The sequence below is a fragment of the Mus pahari genome, chromosome 22 (genome assembly GCF_900095145.1).
Source record: "Mus pahari chromosome 22, PAHARI_EIJ_v1.1, whole genome shotgun sequence".
Lineage (NCBI taxonomy): Eukaryota > Metazoa > Chordata > Mammalia > Rodentia > Muridae > Mus > Mus pahari.
Window position 1 is genome coordinate 48634407 of NC_034611.1, and position 10331 is coordinate 48644737.

At 45.7% G+C, this 10331-nt stretch overlaps 1 protein-coding gene and 1 pseudogene across 2 annotated transcripts in view; both read right to left on the reverse strand.

Moving 5' to 3' along the window:
- The window catches only part of LOC110338734 (olfactory receptor 13C7-like), a 7551-nt gene extending 4019 nt beyond the window's left edge, over positions 1-3532 (reverse strand). Inside the window, exons 1-2 of the mRNA XM_021222137.1 lie at positions 3416-3532; positions 1082-1104 (exon numbers count right to left, since the gene is read on the reverse strand). Of these exons, the coding sequence (XP_021077796.1) occupies positions 1082-1104; positions 3416-3532 (140 nt within the window). The remainder of the gene's footprint in view (positions 1-1081; positions 1105-3415) is intronic.
- On the reverse strand, positions 7-340 carry LOC110338737 (annotated as a pseudogene). The gene has a single exon (XR_003842833.1). The product of XR_003842833.1 is annotated as a small ubiquitin-related modifier 2 pseudogene (transcript).
- Positions 3533-10331: the final 6799 nt, after the last annotated feature.

Consider the following 10331-nt stretch of genomic DNA (forward strand, 5'->3'; position numbering starts at 1 on the left):
GGAGTAAAGTAGCAGGCTCCCTTTTTAGAAGACACCTCCAGTCTGCTGCTGGAACACATCCATCGTATCTTCATCCTCCATTTCCAACTGGGCAGGTGTGCCTGTTTCGTTGATTGGCTGCCCATCAAACCGGAATCTGATCTGCCTCATTGACAAACCCTGCCGTTCACAATAGGCTTGCATTAGTTTACTAAGCGGTGGGTGCCTCTTAATCTTAAACTGCACCACAGAACCATCCTGTCCCGCCACCTTCAGGTTAATATGATCGTTGTTCTCAGTCTTGACTCCTTCCTTGGGTTTCTCATCGGCCATGGAGAGCACCGGGAGTCTCCTCAGCTGCCTCTTCACAAAAGAGGCACCGGGTCCGCCCTGAGGGAGCACACAAGCAATACCAGGAGCAGCGGGAGGAGGCGGCAGAGGTGGACCACTTTTCCTACTTTTTAAACACACACACACACACACATCTCATGTGCCCCAGAGGCCAGAAGACTGGAACAATTGGATGCTCTGGAGTTGGAGTGACAGGCAACTGGTACTCTACACTACGGAGCCTTCTCTCCAGCTCCTGGCTTTATCTCTTAGTTGGTGTCTGGCTTCTATCAGTGTCTTGTTAGTTTGGTTTCTCTGACCTTGACTACCTTTCCTGCATTTTTGAGTTTCTGGGACCGCCAACGCGGAATCCCCACCCTCGTCTCCAGAGCTGGAGCCTGGAGAGGAGCCCCGTGTTTCCCCTGTGGCCATGCCTAGCTGCACGTTGGTTGCTCTGAGATGTGGCTGGAGACAAAGAAACTTACCCGATTGCTGGAGCTTCCTCGAAATTCACCTTTCCGGCTTCAGAAGGGCAGGGCCTTGGGTCACACATCACCTCAAAACTGGGAAGAAAAAAATAATGTAAGAAGCGAGGCCTTTGACACTGTTCAGAGAGTTTTCAGGCACATCCACGGGTGACTCTGTTCTGCTTCCCAGAGCCAGGAGCTGCACCGTAGCCGGTCACAACTCTGCTTCCAAGGAGCTCCTGCACAGGAGAGCGAACGTGCCCTGTGAGCTGGCTGCTGGGGCCGCCTGACACTGCTTATACACACTCATTTCAAGCACCGCACATGCCTGCAAACAGCAGGTCTCAGGAGCAGAAAGACTACAAGTTCAAAGGCAGCTTGGTCTACATACAGGGTTCCTGGCCAAGCAAGGCTGGTCAGACCCTATCTCATAAAAACTTACCGAAAAACTAACTAACTATCTAACAAAATTTCTAAAAAACTGATTTCAATGTGGTACATACATACAGTAGAATTTTATTCAGCCATAAATAAATATGAAAATCTCGGGGAAATAGACAAGTGGGAAACATTATTTTAAGCTTGGTAGCTGGGTTTAGAAAGACGAATGCTATCTGTACTTTCTCCTGTTTGAACACCAGCCTTGATGGTGACATATGCACGTCCAGCTGAGCAGGAACCTGGGGGAAAGCCAGGAAACCAGAAAGGGGCCCATGCAACTGGGGATGGGGCATGCAGTAAGGGAAGAGGCCTGGAGATGATGATAGAACACAGTGGGAGAGGGCAGTATAAGGCACAGCATGGAAGGGGAGGGCAGGGGATGGGTGGAAGACAGAGAGCATACAACGGTGAAAGGAACAGTGAACTCAAGAACCCAAACGGAAATCTATGACTGCATCATCTAGTTTTCAAGCTAAATAAGAAATTAAAATGAAACTGAAAAGCTTACAAAAGAAAAGAAAAGAAAACCCACCCGACTGCAGGAGGCGTGGTACTCAGGGGACAGAGAGGGCAGCAGATCATGAGATCAAGGCCAGGCCAGGCTACAGAATGAAGCTTGGTCTCAACAAACTAAAACTAGCCAAGCAGTGGTGATGCAGGCCTGTAATCCCAGCACCTGGGAAGCAGAGGCAGGTGGATTTCTGTTAGTGTGAGACCAGCCTGGTCTATGTAGTGGGTCCCAGAACAGCCAGGGCTATGTAGAGACCCAGTCTCAAAAAAAATAAAAATAAAAATAAAAATAAAAATAAAAATAAAAATAAAATCCCCAAAAAACAAAACATCAACACCAAAAACCACCACCAACAACAAACAAACAAAACCACAGGGGAAAAACAAACAAGCAAAGCCCACCCAGATCAAACAAGCAGGAAACCCCTGGCTTCCTGTGTTTGTCTCCTACTTCCCTTATAGGTCACTTTTGGTCATTTGTTTCTCTTGTGTTGGCCTGTTTCAGCCTTAAAAATAGAAGTTCCGGGCCAATTATGTATGGTGTGCCCACCTGTAACCTCATCACTCAGGAGGCTGAGAGTGGGTCGTGAATTTTAAAACAGACTAACGTTCATACATAGTGAGTGTGTCTTTAAAAAGCGCACACATGGGGGCTGGAGAGATGGCTCAGTGGTTATGAGCACTGATTGCTCTTCCAAAGGTCCTGAGTTCAAATCCCAGCAACCACATGATGGCTCACAACCATCAGTCATGGGATCTGATGCCCTCTTCTGGCCGGTCTGAAGACAGCTACAGTGTACCCATAGATAATAATAAATAAATCTAAAAAAAAAAAGCGCACACACAACCACATGTGGTGTGCACGCCTTCGGTCCCAGCACTCTGGAGACAGAGGCAAGTAGATCTCTGAGTTTGAGGCCAGCCTGGTCTACAGAGTCCCAGCCACATCTACGGGACATCTAGGCCTACACAGAGAAACCCTGTCTCGAAAACAAAACAAAACGAAATGAAACAAAAAAACAGCAACCACAGAAAGCAAACAAACAAAACAGAAAAGAAACAAAAAAAGGCACTGATAGACATCCATCTTAGGAATGTCACCAACCTGATTCAGCCCCTCTCAAGGCAGTTCAGGAGAGGTTTGAGGCCCTGGGGATTTTGTGGGGGTTTTGTTTGTGTGTTTGTTTGTTTGTTTTTCTAGTTGGTTATGATAGTGTCAGAATGGATTACCTCAGGATATCAGTGGTTTGAGGATAAGAATCAACATTTGAAGAAAAGCTCCTTTTAGTATCAGAAGGCAAAACTTCCTCAGACTGTATCCGTCTAGGCACCGAAGCCTCCTTTGTGGGGACGTGGGGTTCTTCTCCCCACTGAATGGATTTGCCACTTAGCTCAAATGTTTGGACTAGTGGGTGGGTAAGGTGGCCAGGAAGTCTAGAATGGTGAATTTCTTCCAGGACATGAGATCTACCCTGTTCTGACTTCCTTCTCTCTCCAATGGTGCTAAGTCAGGCTTCTGGGCTTATACAAGCATACCTAGCTGTCCCTGTGCATGCTGCAGCCTTCAGAGTTGAGAAAAAAACCGCTTCCTTGTCCACTGAGTCCTACCTCAACCCACTCTGTGAACCTTTGCTCATCATCTCCCTTCAGCTAGAGGCAAGTTCACCCAGAGGTAACCCAGCACTTACCCAATGTGGGGTCCCTTCCAAGAAGTGCCCATTGCTTCCAGGAGCAGACTGGTGGAATGGCAAGGTGGCCAGTTTACCAAGGTCAGGACATGTGACTGGTTCTGGATCACTGCTCATCTGGGTGCTGCCTAGCCATAACCAAGTGGGCCAGGCAAGGCTCACCTCTCAGTGGGATCCCAGTGCCAGCGGGTGTGCAGTCTCGCCATGGCAGAAACTATTGTCTCCCTTCCTGGATCTCTAAATGACTCTGAAGGTAAAGGACTCCAAGATGCAATCTTAGCTTTATGCTCTCATGCCCGAGCTTAGGGCTCAGAGACCTGAAAAGGAGGGTACTGAGGACCCTGGGATCCCCAACCTAGAGGAACTAAGCCTGGGCCAGCCCAGGAGCCACACCCAGCCACTAGACCCAGCAGCTCCCCTGTTTCACACTTCTCTCCAGGGCTCCAGATTCTCCAGAGCTTAGGACAAGGTTGCTGTGGGGCTAGGTCCTATCCCACAAGCAATTTAAAGTTTGGCGAGAGGCTCACAGATGCGACTCTACCCTATAGGCCCAATTAAACACCAGGTGGAAATCCACCCAGAGCTTCCTCTCACCATACAAAGTTCAGCTCAAAAGTTCTCCAGTGCTGGGTTCTCAGAATTCTCCTGGGATTTGATCACAAGGATTGAGTCGAGGTGGCTGCTACCTCAGAGAATCTACAGGTAAGAAAAACTAAGCCTCAGGCATCTTGATCCAGACTCCCCAGGTACCCAGACATCTCCTCACTCCATCCACTGACCCACTGACTCTCTCCACCATTAACAACCTCCAGGATCCCCACCAGCCTTCCCATAACCACAGATAATCTCACAGATAAACTGTTGAGGGTTGATATGGTGCTGCTATGTATTCAAGTGCTAAATACTGGTCCCCCAAAATCTGGTTGCAGTCCCTTGAGCACATTCTCGTGTACCCCCAAATGATGTTGTATAAACTTGGTTCGACAATCTTCTCCGACTGGGTAAGCTAAAGTGGCTACAGCCAATTACTGGGGAGGATAGAGGTAGGTGGGGTTTCAGTTTTCACACTGGGGGGTCAGTTGTGGGTAGAAGGTAGGGGCCAGGAGATAAAGAGAACTGGAGGAGAAAGAAAACAGGACAAGAGGTCTCCATTAGATGGGATGGACCAGGAGCACAAGGCTAAGAGGAACGAGTATTGAGAAGAGATTGATGGAGCAAAACCAGCCAAGTGAGACTCAAGCACCAAGTGATTTGAGAACACAGTTGGGAAAGAGCCAATCTATTGCAGAAAAATAGATTAGGGATAATCATCCAGTAATTGTACTAAGCTGGCCAGCATCGAACAAATTCAGTCTTGATTATTAAGAGGCTGGCTGGGTTATATTAAGAACCAATCGTGTTAATTAATAGATTTCACAGCAACAATAAACACATTTGGGAGGATGGGAGACACAGGAACCAGAAACAGGTTACTGTCTTCAGAGAAGGACCAAGAGTGGAACTATCAGTAGACTGAGATCTGACTGAGCAGGCCAGAAATCTGCCCAGGAGGCTGGACACTGGACTGTGTGGACTTCGTCCAGGATGAAGGCTAATAGGGATAGAAGCTAGAGTAGCCTTGGGTAACACTTAGATGTGAGAAAAGGCAAGATTTAAAGTGCTGTCTGGGTAGCAGGAACGGGGGAGAAATGAGTCAGAGAAGGCTGAAATACCACTACTAGGTTCAGGACATGTTCCCATCTTGGCCTACTGAGTATTTTAAGCTGAGGATGGCACTGACAGTTTGGCTCTGAAGTCTCCCAGAAGACATTGCTGTTAGCTTGGACCCAGCGTGGTGATACTGAGAGATGGGAGAAACCTGAAGAGGCAGAAGTCTACTGGGAGGTGTGCTGCTCACAGGCATGTACCTGCAGGAGACAGCAGAGTCCTTTCTCCTTCCCTCCTCACCCACCATGGGGTGGATATCTGTCCTTCCCCACATCCTCCCCATCACGGCATGCTGGCTCACCACAGGCCCAGAAGCCAAATAACCATGGACTGAAATCTATGAGCTGAAATAATGTTTTATCAGGATCCAGGGATCTAGCTCAGCTGATAGAGAGCCTAATGTGCTGGAGGCCACCACTTCATGCTCTGACATCATACACTGTATGTGATGGCTCATGTCTGCAGTCTCAGCACTCAGAATGGAGGTGGAGGATTAGAAGCCCAAAGTCATGCTTGGCCACAAAGCAAGTTCAATATTGGATTTGGATTCATGAGACCACCCCCTCCATCTCAAAACAGTGTTCTCGTTATAGATTAATCTTCTTGGTCATATTGTTCTGTAGAGGAATTTTAATACAGCAGCACGGCTGCACTGGAAAGGGATCACATCCAAAGCCCAAGGTCTACATGATCTGTCCAGAACACAGGCACACCCTTAGTACACACCTTTAAGGTAAAATTAGTGTGTAGAAGGAAGCAGCCATATTTGAAAGTGACATCTAATTGAGGGGCAAAGTGACGAATCAGAGGAAGATTTGACAGAATGAGTCAGAGATAGGATATGCCCAAGACCCATGAGGACAGCGCAGGAAAGGGAAACTACGCAAGAGCAGTAGAGGGAGGGAGGGAGGCAGGGAGGGAGGGAGGGGGAGAGAGAGAGAGAGAGAGAGAGAGAGAGAGAGAGAGAGAGAGAGAGAGAGAGAGAGTCGGTAAGTTGAGAGTCAGTGCAGTGAGTGCAGTGCAGTGCAGTGGAGTTGAGTTGAGTTCATTTGTGAGTTCATGCAGTTCAGTGCAGAGCAGTAGAGGCCGTTGGAGCCAGAGAATTAGAACAAATTGTCAAAGATAGTGTGAGGCCAAGCAGAACAATTCAGTGAGAAGCTGAGAGAAACCAAATTGAATCAGTCAGCTTGGAGAAGAGTTTGAGCCGGAACAGCTGAGTTGAACCAACCATCCAGAGCTCAGAAAGAACTAGAAAGGTTGAGCTTACTCAGCAGTGAGCCTCCAAGATAACAATTATATCAGGCAAATACAAATTACATTTACATTATTCAGTTACACAGAAGAATGTGCAGAAAGGCATCTCTGACCTTCTCTCACTCTTCCCGCTATGGCACATGCCTACCATCCTTCAACGCAAGGGGATGAGGCAGAAGGATCACACTTCAAAGCTAGCATGGGCTACATAATGAGACCTTGTCTGAGAGAAAGAATTAAAGACAGGAGTGAGGACCAAAAAGATGGCCATGTAAAGGTAAAGGTGACGAGTTCAGTTCCAGGGACCTACACGGTAGAAGGAGAGAACCTACTTCTGCAAGTTATTCCTAAGGGAGTAACTTTTCTGTGAGCCATGTGTGTGCACACACAGACACACAAGTAAATAAATAAATAAATAAATAAATAAATAAATAAATAAATAAATAACTTAATAAAATGCTTTTAAAGCCATAGGTGTGTGTGTCTTAATTAGGATTTCTTTTTTCTTTTTTCTATTAAATATTTTCTTTATTTACATTTCAAATGCTATCCCAAAAGTTCCCTATACCCTCCCCTCACCTTGCTCCCCTACCCACCCACTTCCACTTCTTGGTCCTGGCATTCCCCTGTATTGCTTCAATGAAACACCATGACTGAAAAGCAAGGGGAGGAAGTCATGACAGGAACTCAAACAACACAGGAAGCTGGAAGCAGGAACTGATGATGCAGAGGCCATGGAGGGGTGCTGCTTGCTTGCTTGCTCCCCATTGCTTGCTCAGCCTGCTTTCTTATAGAACCCAGGACCACCTGCCCAGGAATGGCACAACCCACAATGGGCTGGTCCCTCCTCCTTCAATCACTAATTTAAAAAATGCCCTAATGGGCCCTGAGCAGACCTCGGGCACAAACTCCACAGTCAGCCCCACAACACCCAGAGGCATCTCCACTCCCAGGCTCCAACACGTCCAGGATCAGAGGATCACAGGGTCCCAGGAGCTTGGTCACACCAGGATCTCAGTGTCTCAAAGGCAGCTTGACTCCCAGGAGCTCAGACACGCCCAGGATCTCAGGATCACAGGATCCCAGAATCGCAGAATCACAGAGACAGCTTGACTCGGAGAAGTTCTGAGACAGCTAGGTTCACAGGAAGGACAGGCTCCAATCAGATATAGCCAGGGCAGGTAGCACTAAAGATAACCAGATGGCGGGAGGCAAGTGTAGGAACATAAGCAACAGAAATCAAGGTTACTTTGGCATCATCAGAACCCAATTCTCCCACCATAACAAGTCCTGGATATACCATCACACCAGAAAAGCAAGNTTCAGATCTAAAATCACTTCTCATGATGATGATAGAGGACATTAAGAAGGACATAAATAACTCCCTTAAAGAAATACAGGAGAACACAGGTAAATAGCTAGAAGCCTTTAAGAGGAAACAAAAATCCCTTAAAGAGTTATAGGAAAACACAATCAAACAGGCAAAGGAAAATGAACAAAACCATCCAGGATCTAAAATTGGAACTAGAAACAATAAAGAAATCACAAAGGGAGACAACCCTGGAGTTAGAAAACCTAGGAAAGAGATCAGGAGTCATAGATGCAAGCATCACCAACAGAATACAAGAGATAGAAGAGAGACTCTCGGGGGCAGAAGATACCATAGAAAATATTGATACAATAGTCAGAGAAAATGCAAAATACAAAAAGCTCCTAATCCAAAACGTCCAGGAAATCCAGGACACAATGATGACAAACCTAAGGATAATAGGTATATAAGAGAGTGAAGATTCCCAACTCAAAGGGCCAGTAAATATCTTCAACAAAATTATAGAAGAAAACTCCCCTAACCTAAAGAAAGAGATGCCCATGAAGGTACAAGAAGCCTACAGAACTCCAAATAGACTGGACCAGAGAAGAAATTCCTCCAGTCACATAATAATCAAAGCACCAAATGTGCTAAACAAAGAAAGAATGTTACTGCTTGTGGACGTTGTACATCGTGGTGCGGAGCCTAGTGCGCACCACGATGTACAACGTCCACAAGCAGTGTATTTTCAGTATTGCTGTAGACAAGCATCTCCATAAGACTGTTCAATTGATTATTGTTTTATATCAAACAACTTTTATAATACTCTATTTTATTGTTACAATATTTTATAAGTTTTAAAGAATATGATAAAAACAGGAAAGGTATTGCAGGCTTTGAAGGGGGGCTCTTCAGAAGGAGCTGGGTACAAAAGGGAAAGAAGAATGTGATGTAAGTCTATTTACTCAAAATATGTTTTAAATGGTAACAAATTCAGATAAATTGAAATTAGGTGTTTTTTCTCATCATACTGCAATAAAACTTAAATCAAAGGAAAAAATAAAAATAAAAATGCCCTGCATGCTGGATCTTATGGAGATAATTTTCTCAGTTGAGTCTTCCTCCTTTCATATGACTCTAGCTTGTGTGTCAAGTTAACACAAGACCAGACGGCACAGAGTGCCAAGAGAGATCTAAATAAATAGGTCTGTCTGTTTTTCTAATTACTATACTAGTTCATAGTTCATTCTTTCTATCCTAGGATAGAATTCTCAGTGACTTTCCGTTTTTTTGTTTTGTTTTGTTTTTGTTTTTTTGTTTTGTTTTGTTTTTTTGTTTTTCGATACAGGGTTTCTCTGTATAGCCCTGGCTGTCCTGGAACTCACTTTGTAGACCAGGCTAGCCTCGAACTCAGAAATCTGCCTGCCTCTGCCTCCCAAGTGCTGGGATTAAAGGTGTGCACCACCACGCCCGGCTCCGACTTTCTGTTTTCTATCAAACTTATTGAAATGAACATTCAGATTTATCTTTTCTTTCTCTTACAATAAGCTCCTGAGGGGCTGGCGAGGTGAGATGGCTCAGTGGTTAGTAACATGTGCTGCTCTTCCAGGGGACTCAAGTTCAGTTCCTATCACCTACATCAGATGGTTCACAGCCACCTCTAACTCCAGCTCCAGGGGACTAAATACTTCCTTTTCTGCCCTCGGATGGCACCTGCTCTCATGGGGATGAGCATATACATGGACACTTAATTAATAAAAAATAAAAACTGTTTATGGTTTGTTTACTTATTTTGCGTGTATGGATATTTTGCATGCATATTTGTCCATGTCACACGCAATCCTGGTGCCCACAGTGACCAGAAGGGGAATCCAGGGATTTTTAAACCAAGCTTCTACACCATGAAGAGATGAATGAAGTGGTGTGCTTTTCTTTCATCAATCTGTGTCTTGCCATAAGAGCTCTAGCCGATGCACAGAAGGAGCTGTATTCTCTCCCCCCACAAGCCAGACTCTGAGTGTTAAAGGCTCTCCTCAGAGCAGGTGAGTAGGGGTGCCTGTCTGGATGGCAGGGTGCAGCAGCTGTGTGGTTGCCTCTGATACTTCAGTGCATAATTTCTGTACTTCTGTTGTATCCAGCTGCACTGGTGTCTGCAAGTAAATAAATGACTGGTGACAATCTCTGTGTTTGAGGAGTTTTCAGTAGATTGGATTTGCTTTGCTTTGGTATCAGTGAGGCATTCGTGCCAGTAAGAGGTACCACTAAGATGACTTTTCACGTCTCATGCTGTCTATTGCTCCCAACAAATCTTCAAAATGAGCCTGAGGGTCGTGGTAATGTGGTAAACACACAGAAACAAATAAATGGTATTTAAACTAGTAAATGGAATTTTTTCTTCGGTTTCGCAAGCCACTCATGTATACCACTGATGGAGGTTGTGGGGACACCACTACAATTACAGTTGGCTAAGAAAAAGCACGGGGGACCAGACTTTTGACTAGCATCTGAAGTGGGGAGACACAGATCACTTAAATTGTAGCATCCCCATTTGATGTTTGGAAGGCTGGAGAGTTGCTTGTTGAGGACACAGCAAGCAAGAGCACATGTGTGTGTGTGTGTGTGTGTGTGTGTGTGTGTGTGTGTGTG